At 47.5% G+C, this 21,341-nt stretch overlaps 1 protein-coding gene across 1 annotated transcript in view; it reads left to right on the top strand.

The window, feature by feature from the left end:
- Positions 1–21,341, top strand: part of CNIH3 (cornichon family AMPA receptor auxiliary protein 3) — a 1,135,308-nt gene that overhangs the window by 582,264 nt on the left and 531,703 nt on the right. Inside the window, exon 2 of the mRNA XM_069608707.1 lies at positions 3,971–4,039. Within this exon, the coding sequence (XP_069464808.1) occupies positions 3,971–4,039 (69 nt within the window). The remainder of the gene's footprint in view (positions 1–3,970; positions 4,040–21,341) is intronic.

The raw sequence follows: 21,341 nt of genomic DNA, 5'->3' as shown, positions 1-21,341 counted from the left end.
GTCAAGCAACGACCTGTGCATGAACATAGGGCCTCATTACGAGTAGGATGGTAAGGGATACCAGGCACCGGTAAGGAGACCGGTGCCGGTAATCCCTTACCGCCCTACTACGAGTTCCCTTAGCGGGTCCCTCCTTTAACTCCTGGTCTGACCAGGCGTTATGGATGGGACCCGTTAAGGGAAATAAGAGCCAATAACGGTACCGTAAATTGCGGTACCGTTATTAGCTACTTCCCCATTCCCATTGAGCCCTATAGGGGATCAAATGGGAATGGGGAATGTTTTTTTCAATGGGGACTTAAAAGTCCAGCAAAGGTCGGACTACACCGGTAAGTCCCCATTGAACGAGATTGGTGCTGATACCGTTATTGGAGGCAGTCATGGTGCAAATAGCGCTATGACTACCTCCAATCTCGGAATGAGGCCCATAGAGTATTCACTAGGGCTGTTGTGAAGATCACATAACATGAAGTAAACAAGGACGTGAGTGTGTTCCCATAGTAGGCACTACAGCTGGTGTAAAGCTCACCAGATCACGAAATAAGCACGGACCTCTGCATGTTCCCATAGTATGCGCTGAAGCTGGTTTGAAGGTCGCCAGAGCATGATGTAAGCAAGGACCTGCATTTGTCTACCCAGTATGTGCTGGACCTGGTGTGAAGATCACCAGACCATGAAGTCAGCAAGGGTCGGAGCGTGTTCCCATAGTATGCACTGGAGCTTGTGTGAACATCACAGAACATACAGTAATCAGGGGCCTGAGTTTATTCCTTCAGTATGCACTGTAGCTTGTTTGAGGATCCTTCATTCATTCATTCACTTTGTCATTTGTATAGCGCCTTTCACCATAATTATGCCCCAAACTGCTGTTGATTGAACGCCCTCGGAGGGACCAGAGTCCAACATTTTTGAAAATTGGGAGGTGCTCTTACGCATGTGTGCATTTCAGCCATTAAAGTTAGGTGAGGGTTATCCAAGACCCTGCTAGTCACCCATGTCTAGTTCTGTGTGGATGGGCGCAGCAGAGATATACTATAAACTAACACGGGTGGGTTGTGTTTAAGGAGATAGAGTGCTATGGGCGAAGCTACAGTTTGTATTTTTGTCGTTAAAGGTAGCTTCCTTCTTATGGCAGAAGTGATGTGTGATACTGTTTGTATTATATGTGTCTGTCGGGTCTGTGGAATGAGCCATGTTCCTTCCGCTAAGTTACGAGGGTGCGGTATGCGAGGGGAGAAAATGGGAAACTGTACAAACAACGTCTACATCCTGGGCTCCATCTATGTACAAGGAGCAGTGCTACATTTCACAGGTGATCTAAGTGCTAAATGAATACATAATACTCACCCTCTGAGAGAATCTTAGAGGGATCAATTGCCATCCTTAGTTCCTTCTAATGCGAGGAGGTCCCCTTTCATGATTAAATGCGGCGGCATGGCCCACCCTCATGTGCTTTACAGTTACATAAAGTGCCGGCTACGAGGCAAAGATCCGAGAACCTGAAGCAAGGATGGACTTCAGTGTGTTCCAATATTATGCACTGAAGCTGGTGTGAAGTTTGTGTGAATGTCGCCAGAACATGATGGGCCTGCATTTGTCTCCACAGTATGTGCTTGAGCTGGCGTGAAGATCACCAGAACATGAATTAAGCAGGGACCTGTGTGTGTTCTCATAGTAGGCATTAGAGCTGGTGTGAAGATGACCAGATCATGAAATAAACAAGGACCTGAGCGAGTACCTATTGTATTCACTGGTGAATCAATTAGGACCTGAGCCAGTTCCTAGTGTATGCATTGGAGCATGAATTAGGCAAGGACCTGAGCGAATACCTACTGTATGCACTGGTGCTTGAATTAGGCAAGGACCTGAGGCAGTTCCTAGTGTATGCACTGGAGCATGAATTAGGCAAGGACCTGAGCCAGGTCCTGCAGTATGCACTGGAGCATGAATTAGGCAAGGACCTGAGCCAGTTTCTGCTGTATGCACTGGAGCATGAATTAGGCAAGGACATGACCCACCTCCTGCTGTAAGCAGTGGAGCATGAATTAGGCAAGGATCTGAACCAGTTCCTAATGTTTGCACTGGAGCATGAATTAGGCAAGGACGTGAGCCACATCCTGCTGTATGCACTGTAGCATGAATTAGGCAAGGCCCTAAGCCAGTTCCTGCTGTATGCACTTGAGCACGAATTAGGCAAGGAACTGAGCCACTTCCTGCTGTTTGCACTGGAGCATGAATTATGCAAGGACCCAAGCTAGTTCCAATTGTATGCACTGGAGAATGAGTTAGGCAAGGACATGAGCCACTTCCTGCTCTGTGCACTGGAGCATGAATTAGGCATGGACCTGAGCCAGTTCCTGCTATATGCGCTGGAGCATGAATTCGGCAAGAACCTGAGCCCGTTCCTACTGTATGCACTGGAGCATCAATTAGGCAAGGACCTGAGCCCGGTCCTGTTGTATGCACTGGAGCATGAATTAGGCAAGGACATGACCCACCTCCTGCTGTATGCACTGGAGCATGAATTAGGCAAGGACATGACCCACCTTCTTCTGTATGCAGCGGAGAATGAATTAGGCAATGATCCAAACCAGTTCCTACTGTTTGCACTGGAGCATGCATTAGGCAAGGGTGTGAGCCACGTCCTGCTGTATGCACTGCAGCATGAATTAGGCAAGGACCTGAGCCAGTTCCTGCTGTATGCACTGGAGCATGAATTAGGCAAGGACGTGAGCCACTTCCTTCTGTATACACTGGAGCATAAATTAGGCAAGAACCGAGCCACTTCCTGATGTATGCACTGGAGCATGAATTATGTGAGGGCCTGAGCCAGTTCCTACTGTATGCACTGGAGCCTGAGTTAGGCAAGGACATGAACCACTTCCTGCTGTATGCACTGGAGCATGAATTAGGCAAGGACCTGAGCCAGTTTCTACTGAATGCACTGGCGCATGAATTAGGCAAGGACTCAAGTCAGTTCTTTCTGTATGCACTGGAGCATGAATTAGGCAAGGACATGAGCCACTTCCTGCTGTATGCACTGGAGCATGAATTAGGCAGGGACATGAGACACTTCCTGCTGTATGCACTGCAGCATGAGTTAGGCAAGGACCTGAGCCAGTTCCTACTGTATGCACTGGAGCATGAATTTGGCAAGGACCTGAGCCCAGTCCTACTTTATGCACTGGTGCTTGAATTAGGCAAGGACCTGAGCCAGTTCCTACTTATGCACTGGAGCATGAATTAGGCAAGGACCTGAGCCTGTTCCTACTGTATGCTATAGGGCATGTGTGAAGAACACCAGAGCATGAAATAAAGAAGGATGGGTGTGTGCTACTACAGCATGCAGTGATGCTGTTGTGAAGGGTTTATAGTGATTTTTTCGAATGACATTTTTTTGAATGCCATTATCTCGAAAACATTTAGTCGAAACACATTTTTCGAATGTTTATTTATTTATTTATTTATTTTTAATGGGGTGTTGCCCCCAACCCCCGTTTTTTTAACACTTTTTTTAACTTACAAAACCCAAAAAAAACATATTCGATAAAAAAATAATCCATTCGAAAAAATGACCAGATCCCGTTGTGAAGATCACCAGAACATGAATTACGTGAATAATATTTTTTTAAGAGGGCACTTTATGTCTATTTTATTTTAGAGTGTTTTATTGCCTCATATACTTGCACGAAACAACAAACTAAACAGAGTTTGATCCTTTTGGTGTTATAAGGGTGAAACGCATATATATCTGTGCTATGTTCAAGAGGTCCAACAGTACCCTTCAGCCGAAGTATATTGTAGCCAAGAGAGGCTAATAGTACACCAAAACATCCCTAGCAGAATTGTACTTACGTATCCCAAAATCACGTGCGGCCTGACGTGAAATCAGTGAATTGTGTCTCTAAGTGTCTGTCCATCTTCTGCGTTGGTGGTAGTATTGACCATTTCTCTTTTGTGTCTTGCACAGATAATCGCCTTTGATGAGCTGAGAACGGATTTCAAGAGTCCGATAGACCAATGTAATCCGGCACACGCGGTGAGTACCAGCAGGTGTGTAACATACTCTGCATGAACCAGTGGGCTTGGTAATCAGCTGAAGCCATGATGTGGCCATTTGCTTGGCATTAATGTCAAGGGAAGTTTGTCTGGGCTGCTGAAATCCCATATGTGTGGGCACCTCACACTGAAGGAGCCGCAACGTCACCTGCAGACCCGTAGATGTTTGCGTGGACCACGAAGGAAGGGGTTGGCTACCAACACCAGTACCATCAGGGCAGAGTTGCAGTTGGTTGATGCACCAGGTTCCACCTGTGCCAATACAGAGGGTGGACAGCCTGCATACTAGACTGCCACACCGGGGGGCAAGACTATTGACTGCTGTATACTGCACTCCCACTGCCGCTGGTTATACATTTAAGAACCAATAGGTGTCACACACCTCCTTTTTCTTTAGTAGTGACGCAACTGACAGCAAAGCAGAAGGTTGGAGAAGCAAGCAAGTGTTCTTCTGAGACTGCATGAAATCATGTATTTATTTTATTTATTGTTGTCTTGTTAGGCGCTTTTACAATAACAATATACTGTTTCAAATTGCCCACAGGGCAGGGGGGGAACATTACAGCACAATATTAAGAGCTGAGGGGAAGAGGAAGAGGGACAAATCTACTATACCTTGTGAGTATTCAGAACATGCAAGTGCAGAAAGGAAGAGGGAAGAGGGGGTAAGTGCTGGGGAGTATGAGCTTGTGGGAGAGCCATGGAGGAAGTGCTAGGAATGTTGAGTGCTACACGGCCAGAGCCACGGGAGGTGGAAGTGCGAGTATCCAGATTGGAGGGTGTGCAGATGCAAAGTGCTGTGGATAGACATGAGCTGGGAGTAATCAGTGAGGGAGGTCAAGGCCCTGATTCAGCAACTGTGGGACTAGCAGAGGGGAGATGGTGGGAAGGAGGAGGAAAAGAGAAAAATCTTAAGGAGCTTCCAGAATTTGAGAAGGTCCTGATCAAGGTGCAGGGGGAGAGTGGGCTATTCCAAATGAGGGAGCCTGCAGAGGAAAGTGAGACCTCTTTTTAGCAAAACGCTTTACACACAAAGAGTTGGTGCCAGAGGTCTAGTGTGACAGTATTTAGTGAGATAGAATTGAAGATAGTGTGGTCCCTGTGCACAGACAGCCTTGTGGATGATGCAGAGGGATTTGAATTGAATCTCTGCAGCAAATGGGTGCCAGTGAAGACTTTTTAGAGCAGGAGACATGCGGTCCCTGGGCTTAAGGCCAAGGATAGGTCTCTCTGCTCTCTTCTGGATAAACTGAAGGCGCCACAGAGTGGAGAAAGGAAGATTCAGGAGAAAGCTATTACAGTAGTCAAGTCTATAGAGAGCTAGGGCTTGAGTCACATTGAGCCTCTGCGGGAAAGTGAGAAAAGGTAGAATTCCTTTGAGAAGGAAGAGCTGGTAGTTGGACTTCATGGCAATATCCTGGGTGAGAGGGAGGAAGGAGAGAGGAGTTGAAGATGACTCCAAGGTTTCTGGCTTCAGTAGACGGAGTAGGGGGAGAACCCAAGGAGGAAGGCCAGGAAGAAAGAGGGAGCCGGGGTCCCAATGGGAAGGATCTCAGTTTTGCAGGCATTGAGGCAGAGATCATTGGAGCTGCACCAGGACTGGATGGCAGAAAGGCAGTTAGGGATGATGGAGGGTGCAAGAAAGTCAGCAGGGAGTCTGACGAAGAGCTGTGTGTCTTCTGAGTAACACTTGTAGTTGGAGGAGAAGGAGGAGATGAGGCGTGCAAGGAGAGCAAGGTAGATGTTAAAGAGCCAGGCGAAGAGAATATAACCCTGGGGGATGCCACAGGTGGGGATGGAAGTAGGAGAGGAGAATGGGCCCAGGATAACTTGGGAAGAGTGGTTAGCCAGTCTAGTGCCCACTCAGAGATACCAAGAGTATCGTGGAGCCTTTGTATGAGGATGGAATAGTTAACTGTGTCATATGCAGAGGAGAGATCAAGAATGATAAGGACTGCTGGGGAGTTGGAGTCAAGATAGACGAGCAGTTCTTCACTGGTGTTCAGAAGAGCAGTTTCCGTGCCTCTGTATGCTCGGAATCCAGATTGATGGTCATGGAGGCCACCAACAAGTTCAATGTGAGAGTTACATTGGGGCAAGGCTGGCTTCTCGAGAAGCTTCCCAAGGAAGGGGGTGATGGAAATAAGGTGATAGCTGGCAGGGCAGGTAGGGTCAGAGGAAGGGTTTTTCATGGGTGGGCGCATAAAGGAGTGCGTTAGGGTAGTGGGGAAAGATCCCGTAGTAAGAGATTGATTGCAGACCTCAGCGAGAGCAGGGGCAAGAGACCCAATGTTATCCTTGATGGCCCTGGATGAGCAAGGGGAGACCTGTTTAGAAGAGACCTTCATGGAGCGGACAACTCAGGTAACTTCCTCTGGAGTGACAGGTGAGAAAGAAGGAATGGAGGAAGGAGGGGTGTGGGGAAGAGGTCTGGAGGGGGGAGTGGGATGGGATGTGGCAGAGTGTAGAAAGGGAGGTCAGAATGTCCTGTGTTTTGGTGGCAAAGTGTGAGGCCAATGCATTGCAGAGGGCCTGTCAAGGAGAATGAGAGGAGGAGACTGTGGAGGGGTTGGCTAGTTCACTGCAGATTTTGAAAAGTTCAGCTGAGTTATTGGATGCACCGGAGACCCGTGCCTGAATGTGGGCTCTTTTCGTTGCATGGATGGCATGTCTGTATTGCCTTTGGAGCAGGTGGCAGGCCAGTTTGTCAGAGGATGAGTATGAGGTTAGCCACTACCGTTTTTCCGCCCTGCAATTTTGTTTCCGGCCTGCAAGTTCGGAGTCGTACCAAGTGTTACGCTTTGAGGCAGGTTTCAGACGAATCCTTATGACTGGGGCAACAATGTCAAGGGTGTTGGGGATGGACAGGTGTAGGTTGCTGAGTGCAGAGTCAGAGGTAGAGTCAGAGGTGGGAGGGTGAGGGGGTAGGTAGGTGGAGGCAAAACCAGCTGCAGCCACTCGTTTCATCGGGCAGTTGTCAGTGAACGAGGTTGATGCAACCTTTTGGGGGCGATAAGGGGGCCAATGGGACCCTGGTGAGAGGAGAAAGTGGTTGGACCAGGATAGAGGGGTGACTAACGGGGGAAGTGAGAGAGAGGTCTGAGTGTATGAGGGTATCCAGAGAGTGAATGGAGAGGGAAAGTGAGACGCAGAGATCAGTTAGAGTGGTCCAGGAGCCAGCAGAGTCCAATTAAATGCTGAAGTCATACAGGAGGAGAAGGTTAGGAGTGGAAGCAAGCAAAGAAGAGCAGGAGTCAGCCCATTCAGAGAGGAAAAGGGAGACGGTGCCTGGAGGACGGTAGATGGTATCAATGGTCGGGGTGGAGGTGGGAGAGGTGACCAACTTGCAGACCAGGCTTTCAAAAGAGGAATAGGTCTGGGTAGGTAAGATGGATGTGAGGGAAGGAAGTTAATGAGAGAAGGCAGGATGCTTTCAAAGAGTAGGAGGTTGGGTTGTGGGCCCTGAACCAGGATGGCGCCGGTGTGGTAGACATTAATGAAACAACAAGAGGATGCGTAGCCCACCAAGAGGATTTCCCACTTGGTACTGTTAATAGCAGAGTGTGAGGAGGGAGAGAGTGGAGATGAGATGGGAGTCCAGTGATCTAGAGAGTGGACAGAGAAAGGGATATCAGTGAAAACATCTCTAGTAGAAGCACTGACATAGGTGTCTGCAATAGGAAGTCCAGGGTTTGCACTCAGGATATCTTTTGTGTGCTTTTTCTTGCCGCACTTGGAGAGGGATGGGGATAGGAGATAGTGTAGCAGTTAGAGAATATCGGAGAGATGGAGAGAGCCATAGGAAGACAGAGGTTTAAGTCAAGGAGTGAGAGAGTAAGGCACAGTTCTGGCTAACTCACTAGGAGGCAGAGGAATAGCCAGGATTGTCTCTGAAGCTAATGTAGTTGGTCCAACCGCAGTGATATTAACATCTGTGAATGCCCACACAGTGCTGCTGAGTGGGCATTTACAGGTTTTGGGTGGGCCTTGCCCAATCAGGCCCTACCCTGTCTATGCCTCTGCTGGGTGGCCTAGTAGGTTGCGGGAAAGAATGAAATGGAGCACAGGGAAACAAAAGAACCCACATTCGAATTTAAGCAGCACACCCCTCAACACGATTTTAAATGCAGCAAACACTGAATGCAGATGGTGCATAGGGAAACAGAAGCACCCAAATTCAAATTTAAACAGCTCCACTTCCTCTGAGAAACAGATGAGTGCACACTACTACCGGGAAAGGGGTATGAGCAGGTGGTAAGAGTAAATTGCTGGCCTTATAAAGTCCCAAGGGCGTAAGACTAATGTTTCTGCTTCCAGTTTGTGACAACCAAGTGGCATAGCAAAGATGTGGTTGCTTGTTGGGTAGGAAATCTCCCTTCTCTTGCTTCTTGACCTTTCGCCCACCTATGACCTTGTCAACCACCAGACTCTCTGCCACCACCTTACCTCCTCAGCTCACTTTTCAACTGCAGCTACCAACTGGATCTCCTCCTTCCTCAAAAACAGAACCTCTAAAGTCTTTGCAAGCAAAGACTCTGCTCCTCCCACACCTAGCTCCTCCGGTTCACAGTCAAGGTTTCGAAAACAAAAGGCTTGAATGCCTTTTTCTCGACAGTCAAAGGACCGAAAAAAAGGTTCGAATTTTTATTTTATTTTATTTTTTTATGGGGGGGTTCCCCCCCCGAGTCCCCTGTTTTATTTTTATAAACATTTTTTTTACATTCTAAACTTAAAAAATATATAAATAAATAAATAAATAAAAATTCGAACCTTTTTTCCGATCCTTTTACTTTCGAACAAAAGGTCATTCGACCCTTTGTTTTCGAACATTGGACCGGACACCGCTCCTCCAGCATCCCACAAGGTTCCTGAGTTTCCCCCACCTTCTACAACATCTACACCAAACCCCTTTTTGACCACCTGGACTTCCTTGGCATTTCCTACACAAACTTTGCAGACGATACTCAGATTCTGATTCCCCTCTCTGGTGACCACGCCCTTGACAGTCTTAAAGTTAACATGATTTATGAAAAAGTTCAAACCTGGATGGTTGTCCACTCCTTGTGCCTAAACAATGATAAAACGGAGCTTGCATACAACTCCTTCACCATTGATGGCCAGGCCGCACAGTTGCCTTTGCCGTCAAAATGCTGGGGGTCTACTTGGAGGCCACCTTTAATATGTCAAGAAAAGCCAACCACATTGCCTCAACGTACGCTTACGCCACCAAGCTCATCCACGCGAGCAATCCCTTTCTCTCTGTGGACAATCGCATCATAGTCGCTCAGGCCCTTATTGGGTAAAAACGTGATTACTGCAATGCCCTCCTTTGTGGAATGTCTAAAAAGAACCTGAACAAGGTACAGACCATACCAAATAATGCCATCCATGCTGCAGTAGACCAAAGGAAACACAACCACATCTCTGACGCTAGAAGAGCCACCCATTGGCTCCCCATCAGGGAAAGGATCCATTTCAAAGTTCTTTCCATTTCACACCGTTGACTCTCGAATGATGCACCCGCCTACCTTGCCCAGATACTAAAAAGATATTCACGTCCATACAGCTACGCTCTTCAAACAATCATCTCCTTGCCTTCACCAGAAGAAAGCAGGGGGAGCCAGCTTCCCCACCTGTGCAGCCGCTCTTTGGAGCAAGCTACGCCTCTCCTTGCAAACTGACCTCTCCTACCTCTCGTTCAGGACAAACCTCAAGACTCACCTGTTTTGCTAATCTGTTTTTTACCATTCTTCACTGACTTCTCTTTAACCAACCTTACACTCTTTTGCTTTAATTAGCTCCTACATGCTTGGGGGCTTTGTGTGCTGCTATAAATACAAAGATACATTAATAAACAGGTGGAAAGTGGAGTTATGTCGACCGAAAAAGAGGTCAGAAGTGGTGAAATAACAATAGGCTCGCGATTGTGGCATGTAATATTACTAAGTAAAAACACATTCTCAGCCTAAAAGCTGCTTGTTGATCAGATGGCACCAATAACACAGCTATACTGTGCCATTAAACCTTTCACTCAAGCAAAGAGATGTGCTGGTGCATTCAGGAAAACGACTGTGTGCGATTTGTAAAGAGGATCAGAATAGATTTGTTTATTTGGCCAATTTTGCAAATCCTATCAGTGGGGTTGGAGTTTTCGCTGCACAGAAAAGTACATTCCCAGTTCACAAATGGGCATTCATTTCTGTATTAAAAAAGACACACATTCCCAGCAGCTATTTAGAACATGAGCTCGGAGATATGCAATGTACAGACAGGTCATTTCGGACCTTTGTGTTCATTTTGTGAACTGCAGCTCTGCCTCAAATAGGGGTAGAAATGTTGTTTTGCCAGATTTCAGGATTTTGAATGGGCCCGCCTGGTGATATATGTGGTGGCCTATACGGCAAAAGCGGCCAGCAAATGCAAGAGACAACTCTGTAGTGACGTGGGCCTACCCCTTGCAAAAACGAATGAGGTGATGGCTGGAATGTTTAGAATTAATCTTAACCGCTGGCATTGCTCTGGGCAACCCTCCAGACCAGTGTCCTTCGCCTGCCTAGCCATTATAAAAGGGGAAAGACCATATGCAAATCAGGGTTGGTCCCACCCCAAAAAAGGCCATCCAGCCTCAACTGCTTGATCACATCCCTTCTGCACGAGACCACAAGCATCCCCAGACATGTTTCAGCCTTGTTGGGCCTCATCAGTAAGGAATAGCTTGGGTTTATAGGCTCAGCAGGCATGGGACCCAAGTCTGGGCATACCCGTCCCAGTCGGGATGACATTAGCAAAGCAAAAGAAAATTACTATTAATCTCTGCATTTGCTCTGGGCACCGTTCAGACCATCGTTCTTCGCCTGACAAACCATTACACAATTTGCCCTGGCACACAACCCCCCCAAAGCAGTGAAGCTGTTGTGAAAAAGGCGATCTGTGCATTTCTGAGGATTGGGTATCTGAAAAGAGTATATAGCTCTGCTTTTCTCAGTCGAGACTATACTTCAATGATAATCTCTGATAAGGGTGAAACCGGGTAAGTGGTTGTCCTGACAGCTTTGCAAAATGTCTTTCTATGCATGTCTTTGTATGTTTTTATTAAGTTATTAAGTTATGCATAAAGTATAACTTTGCTCTAAGACAAAGACAATTTCCTGGGGAAAAAGGTGAGCAATTTGGCTAATTTACATACTCACAATGCCTTGCTGCTGTGGCTCAGAACTGGAAGTGAATTTCCTAGGTGGCAATGTGGAATGTGTGACTTGGGTCAAATGGACTATCCTACTTTCCCATTTCAGGCGAAAAGGTTTTTTTCGGGACTTTTTAAACCAACCATAACTGTTTTGGTGTTTTGTGTACATGCCCCAAAGCTCCAACCACAAGGCCATTAGAGCTATACTGTATTTGGTTGTCCTAACAGCCTTGTAAAATATATATCTTGGGTTGATTAAGCTAAGTATAAAGTTGCACTGTCATCAAAGTACCTGGAGGAAAAGGCTTGCATTTGGGCTAATGTGCATACCCAAAATGCTTTGCTGATGTGGCTAAGAACTGGAGGTAATCTTCCAGAAAGGGCCACTAGGTGGCGTTGTGCAATGTGTGGTGGAATGTGTGACTTGGATCAAATGGAAAATCCCACTTTCCCATTTCAAGTGAAAAGGTTTTTTTCAGGGCTTTTTAAATCCACCATTTCTTTCTTGTTATATATATCACAACTAATATTTCCCAATGACATTGGTTTGTAATGCTATTGTCAGCGAATGGAAAAAATAACCAACAAAGAAGAAATTCCAGCAGTGCAGCTCAGTCATCAAAATGTAGCATTCATTGAAAGAAAATCAACACGTTTCACACCAGAAGGTGCTTCTTCAGGGCTCGTTTACACGAAGTGCCTTCTGATAGGAAACACATTGTATTTCCCTCAGTTTTCCCGGTGTTCTCATTGTGGGAAACCAGTCTCAAACAGCACTGGTTGTATGAACCCCACCCATCTTGATCATTCTGCCAGAGCCGGACCAGCCTGCAATTCTCTGCAAGACAAAGTAGAATACACAATCAAGCAGAAGTGCATCTCCCACCAAGACCTTCCCATTGCAATAGTTAGAAGCACAGAACATGCCAATGACAAAAACACCAGAGGTCACATACTGCAGCATTGGACAGTCCCATCGCTTCGAACATAACATCTCTTTGACTGAAACGCAAGATAGGAGATGGAACTTACCCTGGCCTTACAGCACCAGGACTTATTTGGAACAGGACTTATTTATAAGCACAATTTAAAGGTATTTATCTTGGTGTATTTATAATTTAATACATCACCTACAAAGTAGTCTAGAATACAACACCAACATATTTGGCGGCTACACTCCGAATCTCTGGAGGCTCTCATGCATCACGTAGCAAAACGTCAAAAGGTCAAAGCTAGTCCATATCAAGAAGACTTGCAAGCAGTCTCTCGCTTGCCAAGCCCCAACCATCTGGAACTCAGTCCTGGCAGAGGATTGAAATGCCCACACCATTCTCCCATTCGGTAAGGCACTAAAAATGAAGCTCTTTTAACAATACCTGTCGAATGAATAAAAATCTCTCTCATCCTCCGTCAGTCAACTGTCTTGGGAGGATAGCTCAGGGGCAACGTGCTCGCGTGGAAACAAAACGACACAGAGCAAAACAGGTTCGATCGCCGGTTCCGTGCTTAGAAACCTCTGGGTATTAAGCGCATTATAAATAACCTATCATATCATATCATAACTGTATTGCCGTATAAAATGCGTAGCCCAACCCTGGCAACCTTCCATTGTATACTGCTGCTGCTCTCAAGCTCCTTTTGCACTAAAATAAAACATCTGCCCATACTTACTGCAACACATGTGTGATATTCTGAGCAGTGATCATTGAAGAGCTGCTAACCAGATATCCTTGAGGCATTCAGGTGGACATAGTAAACGAGGGACTCACCAAGACAAGGCATGATGAAAAATAGGCCACCATCAAAAATAGTGCAGTGCCACTTGGGCTCTTTTGTTATTTATCACATATGTTTTGAGTAGTGAAATGACTTATATTTGTAAAGTCGCCCGCCTGCATGCTGCCTCTCTCGTGGAATGTCTGATGCTGCCCAAAAGCAATCCAGCTGCTGAACCACAAAGTAGCCCTCTTCCCCTTAACATCATCCTTTCCTCAGCAACGATTCTGATCAGCAGCGAAGCTGCCAACCATGATTTAGATCTTAAAAAGATACAAGCATTGGCAACGCCAATAGGTCTGGCTTTGTAAATCAAGACAGACCTATTAACTTTGCCAATGTTTGTTTAATAAAGAAAGATTGATCTCTAGGTTCGACTTGGACATATCCCCCGGGGAGAGCTGAAAACTCTGGCTGTGCAAGCAACATGTGGAACCCCCTCCCCTCATTTGTCTTTATAAATTAAGCAGTTGACCATGTGCTTAAATCTCTCAGTATTAACCCTTCATGTGGTTCTCTGAGCCTGCCTGCTGCCTACATTGATATATAGAGCACTTCAAGATGCAGTCTCATACCCAGGACAAACTCAGATTCTGCAGACACTTAGGCGCAAGAAAACTCATATTAAGAGGAAGTGGTTGGTGGTCCCTGTTGGGTGGGCACTGCATGGACTGCCAAGAGTGGAGTAAATATTTAAATTGTGCGATGTTGTCCGGGGAAAGGTTTTTTTCAGTAAGTGACTAGTCACCATAGAAAGGCGACAGGCAGTGTCGCCATTGATGAAAGGAAGCAGATCTCTTTAAAGGAGACAGGAAGTGGTGGCACTTAGATGCAGTGGGTCAACCAGAGACACCTCCCGCATCACAGGAAAGCCGATTGACACCCGGGTACCTCTACATACGCTTCAAAGAGTTCTGCCCCAGGCATCCCTCGCCAAAGCGAAAGGCATTTCGTAAGCATTACATAAACAAGCGAACTGCTCCCAAAATACCTGATTTAAGCATTTACTAAGCCATGCCCTCACATGTCGAGAGGATGACACATTTAAATTAGCTAAATAAACAGTGAACCGTTTCTAAGCAGTTTATGCACTGCTTAGAGAATTCATGAATTGTATGTAGAAGAGAAATGCCCATCACTGCTTGGAAACTGTTATTTAAACATTCCAACTGTGTGATGCCTACAATACACAATTCACATCAGTAGAAATGACAGCGTTCATCAATACTAGAGGCGTTTTGCATCTACCTCTGTACTGCACCACCCTAGGTGCAACAGTATAGTAGAAAAGTGTATTTGGGTGCTCACAGATATGCAGGCAGTACTCCAGAGTGAGGTGGTTGTACAAATCACCATAGAACATTTGATTTTCATGTCTAGGACCATGCCCCATTCCATCACATGGGTGTCTCTGTTTCAGGCCATGAAACACTTATGTACGAATGCGATAGAAATAATATGAGGTGCACCCCTGTAGAGGAGGTCCCAGACATGGCCTGCACCCCTACCCCTCATTTCGAGGTATCAGGAGCAAACTCTCCAAGGTATGTGACGTATGAAGAGCAAATGAACCTACAAAGAGCTGCACTGGCACTCTGCCCAGTATACATCAGAAGATCCAAACCTGTTGAAGCACCCATAATCAGACAACCCTGGGCAGCACGGCACCCTATCAGACAGCCATACCATCCGCTGATACGAAATGAGTAGTACCTACATACTGTCCACTAAGAGACCCCAAAAGCTTTAATGGAAGGCCAGTGGAAATGACACAAGGGCCTGAACAGACTTGTGAATGAACAAAAGCAGCTATCGAAGACAAGCACGCCAGTGCGGATGGACACAGAGAAGAGACAATGTTAAAATGTAAGGAAACGGTGCTACGAGACAAGATGGAAGCAACCAACCTGTTAAACGTGTGTAAGTAGGTTTGAAACGCAAGATGCTAAGAAATCGATACTGCTTGCAATGCTTAGTAGAAGATAGAGCGGCAAGCGCCAACCATATATCTACCTCAATAAGGCACATTGTGCGACTCCATTTTGTAAAAGCAGAAATGTACCCAGGCTGCCAGAGACAGGCCAAGTTTCGTAACCCAGCCAAAGGCAAGTGAAGGAGCGGAATCGAAACTCAACAAAGAGCGGCTCATGCCTAGGAAATCGAGATCAACCAGAGAAAGGGAGGAGAGCGTCAGCTAACAAGACTCAAACTTCAGAGCATACCAGCCTGCCTCATGAAAGTCAAGATAAGGGGGGTCCATGCAGGTGGCGAGGCTGAAACAGAATTAAATGCACTAAAAGCTGGAAACTGAAGCAGATTCATGGTGAACTAGCACATGACCAGCCAGGCGCGAAGAAGTACCACTGCCTGATGTCATCCAGGACCCGAGGATGCCATAACTTTTCCCGATAAGAGACTACAGTTTCGAGGCCATCCTTAGCCAACTAATTGTCACATCGCCCTAAAACACTGATTGATGGAAGGGAGACAGGGTGAAACGTGGGACACCAGGAACATGGGTGTCCATTCTGCATGCTGCTAATCAAAACGGGGATTTATGTCTAGGGGTGTAACCTGCCCAATCAAAATGGACCAAATTATCTGGAGTCCTATAGATAGTAGAACCAATAAGACGTCGTAGTTGTAGTGACGTCTATCGCGTGTGATGTAGGGGGATGTGAGTAAACGCCCACCCGATAACAGTTATCCAATCCGCATGCCCTATTATCATATACAGATATAACACCTATACTTAAGTTACCTTTCCTAACCAATTACATTGCATAATGATTTTTTTTTAGAATTAGACGACGAGTTTTGCCTATAACAATGACTGTTTGACTGAAGTTTGAGGAAGTCGGAGCGAGCCAGGTGATCGCAATGCTGCTGATTTTCATTTGTTTCTCTGTTTGATGTTCTTGTCATTAAATGGACTTCCCTTTGCCAACTTACTGAGTCCTCATTATTGAGTCGTGTTGGAGTAAGTGAATCCTGCACCCCCTATCCTCTCAAGGTGCAGCTATCTTCTCTTACAAGTTCTAGAGGGTGAGCGCTGACCTATGGGCCCCAGTCAGTGAATTCCTCTCCTCCAGAACACTTGGTAGCGTGAGGACGGTTTCGGCCATTATTTATCGATTATATAATACTAAGACACCTTAAACCGACAGCACGAAGTAACTCAGGGCGTTCGGCAAGATCATGAGTCCTTTCGCCATTCCGGCTGAGTAGACTGAGAAGCTCCCCGTGGACAATGATAGAGTAAAATTTCAAAAAATCTGCAGTGGGTCTGAAGGAACCCGCCTTTCCAAGCATAACCCTTCTCATTCCCACGGGCAGCCAATCGGACAAAAACCTTAAAAGCTGGAAGAGGAAGGGGCAGTGATCCCGAAGTTCCAGAGAGGAAAAGATGCGATCGGTGAGTGAAACAATAAACTTGTTACTTTGGCAAATGTCTTGTAGGCATTAGAGTAAGTAAGGGAAAGGTAACAGAGGGTGGCGGAGAAAAAAAAAAGTAGTTAGAAGTAGAGAAAACTGTATATATATATAGGGGGTAATGACTCGAGCATAAGAAATAAAGAGTGGATACCGGGGGGGACCCAAGATAAAACGTAAGGATTACCAGGGGGGCACCTGAGATGAAAATGTAAGGATTACCAGGGGGGAACCTGAGATAAAAACGTAAGGATTACCAGGGGGGACCTGAGATAAAAACGTTAGGATTACCAGGGGAGCACCTGAGATAAAAACGTAAGGATTCGCCTTATTCCTGTGCTTTAAAACAGCGGTCAGAAGAAACGTGAACTCAGGGCCCACAGTGGGGGGACGATTAGGCTACGGTGACGATTTAAGACGGCATCAAAGGGGTTCGTTTACACCCCATGTCGGGGTATTGATTAGAAGGCAGGTATACGTGTGTCCAGCTGGTGTTCGTCTAGTCTGTCAAGTGTTTGTAATCCGTGTCTTGTTGTATGTCAAATGTAAAATAATTGTATTAATGATTGTTTGAAATGCATTTTGGCTTTATGTGATTCTGTAACTAAGAGGGAATCGCCATTGAATTGATGGGTTTTGAGTAAATTGTTGGTATACATTTTGGCGGGAAAAGATTGGATTGGAGCTTGCATATGTGGTGCTCGCTCATACCATTGAAAGGTTAGAGAACTGTATAAATACTGTTAGTGAAGAAATTAAAAATGGAGGAAGTTACCCCGCTTGCGCATTTGTGCAAGCAGTTACCCAAGCATGCACCAAAACTAAAGAAATACAGCACGGAGTGGGTTAAGGGTACCGCCAATAAGATGTTTATGCCCCAGAATGATTCACTCTCTAAAGCCGTTTTACAGCATATGACGACTTTCATGCATGCCACATGTACAGGCAAGAAGCTAGAGAAACGTCTTGCTGTTCTAGATCTGTGGAAGATGTTTGAAGAAACGAAGGTGGAAGAACCACCCACAGACTGGATACTAAATGTATGTACGGAGGGGGGTGAGACGCCTACCGCGCCACCAGCCCCGGCTGAGCAAGGGAGTAAAACAGAGGGGCTTTACCCACTAAGAGAACTTAAGGCAGCCACGGGGTATAGCAACCCCGCATTTCAGTCGCCTACGCACAGTAGTGACAATAATAAGGGAAAAGAACAGGAAAACAATATCGCCTCTGCGGTCTCAAGGGACAAAGAGAGATGCGAAGATGAAGGGAAAGATTGGGCACGGAGTTGTGCACCTCAAGATAAGGAGAAAGAGGGAAATAAACGTGATGAGATAGCATTTGCGAAAGACGAATGGATGGGAGGTCAGATATTACTGAAGTTGGATGGAAAAGGAAGTGATGATTTGAGGCCAAGAGAGAGGTCTGATGAGACGCAAAGGAGAGAGAGAGAGAGAAAGGGATGGAAGTAAGGGATGAAAGGACAAGAAAGAAAGATAGGCTAAGGCGAGAACAACTATATTGCGAAGAGCAAGGACTACCGCTCAGTCGCACACAATGTGCAGCCTATGAAAAGTACAGGCAGAACATGTTAGGGTTAGAGGAAGAAAGGAGAGTGCACGAAAGGAAAGTAAAAAAGCGGAAAGTTGAGGAAAGTAGAAGGGCAAAGGAACGTAGAAATGAACGGATGAGGGAAGTAGATAAGGCTAGAGAAGAAGCGAAGAAGCAAAAGGAAATAGCTGAGGAAATGTAACTTAAGCGCAGACAGAGGGCACGAGATCTCGAATATTTGGAGCGGGAAGTGATTAAACCCAATCCTACAGTAGAATGGGAAGACGTAGAAGAATTCTTTTCTGCAAGCGATGCGGTAGCAGGTACAAGCGGGACAAATATTGAAGATGACTTCGACACCAGAAGCATCGGGGAAACGATTGATGAAATCTATGACAAGATGGGGCTGGAACTAATTTCCCAAGGGGGTAGGGACGATGAGCACTTAGAGAGCACTCAGCTATATGACACTGAGGATGTCACCCGAAGTAGTGGGAGCAGGGGACTGTCCCTAGACAGGCTGGAGTTTGGGCAGAACGAAGAAGATGCAAGGAGTTGTGTAAACTGGGAGTATTCAGGATCTGACTCCGGTGAGGAAATGGAGGATGTGGCACATGAAGAAGGGAGATGGTGCGAAATCGGCTCCCAGGGACCCGGGGGTACGATGGTCAGACGCTAGTGGGTCCGTAACGAGGACACCAAAGTCTGCTGGACAGTCCAGCCGACATGAAGAAACGCCCCATGGTCAGAGGGGGGCATCAGCACCAGACTATACAGACAGATTAAGGGCATTTCCAGGTAGACGGCAAGGCAGGAATGCCACCCCGGCGATAGACCGGAGAGCTATGGGGAAAGAGAAGGAGGACTGTGCATTCCAATTCCCGTTGCTAGAAAAGGGGGGAGCAAGACCACAATATATTCCATGGCCACACATGGACCGAGAGAACCTTAAAAATAAGCTTCCAGTTGGCTGTCAGGGGGGCGCACGGATGTGGTCCCACATGCTGAGTGAAAATCCGGTGAAAATCGTAGTTCTGTAGCCCGAGTACAGTCTCTGAGATCGTGCCTCCCCCTCCAGGCCCTCAGTGCGACTTCACGACGGGGCACTGAGACCTGCGAAGCCCGGGACTGCTGACTCCGCCCTCCGCTTTCCCGCGGAACCATCGAGCCGTGCAGCGGGCCCCCAACGCAGTTTCCACCTCACCGCGCAGCCACCGGACCCCCCGTGGACCGAGGAGACCCTCAACGGCAGAGGAGGAGCCGGCCCTTCCCGTTCCGTGATCCACGTGGCAACTCCATCGCGCCCGGCACAGCCTGTGGCCCACCGTGCATAAGAGTGAGTGCTCCCCCCCATCCGCCGATGCACTAGCCCATTACGGACGTTGTGCCTGCTCCCCGAGAGGCCTACCCAACCCCAACCTCACGTCCATGCACAGTGTCCCCTTACGAGAGAGAGTGTGCGGCGCAACCTCAGTTATCGGCCCGGGGAGGCTGCTCGGTACGGTGTCACCAGCCCCCTTTCGTCGACTGGGCAAGCCAAGTATCACACACCCTGACCAAGAGGATCGCACCCAACGCCTCTGGCTACTGAATCTGGATTTGGACGCTAGCTATGCCTCCCCTATTTAACTCGTCCTCCAAGCTCCCGACATCAGGACACTGAACCCCGCCACAGAGGGTTGGGCCCCCACCCGTGGGGCGTGTGCCCTCCTCTGTACGCCTTCCAAAAGACACTACAGGGTCCCAGGCCACCCGATCAGAGACCCCCCTCCGCACAAACCCAACAAGATCCACGAGTCAACCCGCATTCACTCCGGCACATTGCGGAACCCGCACCTAACCTGAGGTCTGCATGGAACTCAACACAAGGTGACGCATCCGGAGGGTAGGGCGCCTGACCCCAGGGCGTGTGCCTCCTCCCAACGCTGGACTCTCGTTACCCAGGACTTTCCGGTGATTGCCCAGCAACGCTCTCCAGTAATGGCTCATTGCCTTGGTGTTGAGGGTAGTGCCCCTGTTCCAGGTGCGAGTGCCTCCTCGCACCTACACAACACATGAGCACCAAATCCAAACTAGCAAAATATGCCTACACCCCGCCACACCCCGAACCTAGAACTGCCTGCACAATGTCAGCGGACCCCTCCGAAACAGAGGCAGCGGCTACCAAGGGGGACATAGCTGCTCTCCTCAGCGAAATCAGAAACATGGGCGCCAACTTGGGTGGCAAGATCGACAAAATGACCCAGAGGGTGGACAATATTGAGGAGAGGCTCGAAAGTGTCGAGAACAACCAAGCCTCAATTGACACACTGGAAACCCAGCTGGACCTCCGCATGCGCAATACAGAGAAAAGAGAAGAAGACATCCGGCTGGAGATAGACGATTTAGAAAACAGGGAGAGGCGTAACAACCTGCGATTTTTTGGGATTCCAGAACGGGACGGGAAACAGAGGAAGACCTTAAACACACCATATATGACATCATTAGAATCCTAACCCCGGATGAGAATATCGATGAACCTGCAATAGAAAGAATACACAGAGCTGGAGGCCCGCCTGGGGGTCCGAGATCGGTCCTGGCCAGATTTCATAGGTATCAAGACAGAATGAGGATTCTCACTAAAGCCAGGTCAGGCGACACCCTTGGTGGAGCCCAACTAACCATCTTCCAGGACCTATCCTCGCTCACCTTAGCCCTGCGTTGCCTGTGTGGCCCGCTAACCAGATGGCTCAAAGGCCAGGGCACGAGATATAGGTGGGGTAATCCCTTCTCCCTAACGTTCGAACATGGCAGCAGGAAGATAATACTCCGCTCCGAAGAAGAGATTCGGGATTGCATCGTGGATCTCCTCGACACCGGCCCCAAAGAGGGGTCACAAGACGAATCATCACAAGAGGGTGCGCAGCGGGGACCCCGAGACCCGAGAAGGAAGAAGGTCAAAGGAGCTAGAAAATATAAGTGGCCCAACGACACGCCGGAGAATGCCAAATGAAGTGGCATGCACATATCTTCTGACCCGGCGAGGCCTGTTCAGGAATTATGGTCTCGGAGTCCCTCGGTCATGTTGGAGATCGGCACATCACAGCCAACAGAACCGGCCCGTGACGAATTTGTCTCCAGACCCGGGACAGATGATTGACTGGCCGCAAGAGAACCGGGAACCGCATGTATCACTACATTTGTTACTCAGTGATAATAGTTGTTAATGTGTGTTAAGTTGTAATTCAAGTTGACATTTTAAGAACGGGGGGGCTCAAACTGTTGGTGAGATGATATTCGTGCTGGGGGTCACGTGGTTATGACCATCACGGGCGGTCCGATAGTAGGCCGGTTGCAAGCA

This window comes from Ambystoma mexicanum, chromosome 4q (genome assembly GCF_040938575.1).
Source record: "Ambystoma mexicanum isolate Mex_15411 chromosome 4q, UKY_AmexF1_1, whole genome shotgun sequence".
NCBI lineage: Eukaryota > Metazoa > Chordata > Amphibia > Caudata > Ambystomatidae > Ambystoma > Ambystoma mexicanum.
This window is presented reverse-complemented; position numbering and strand designations above follow the sequence as displayed.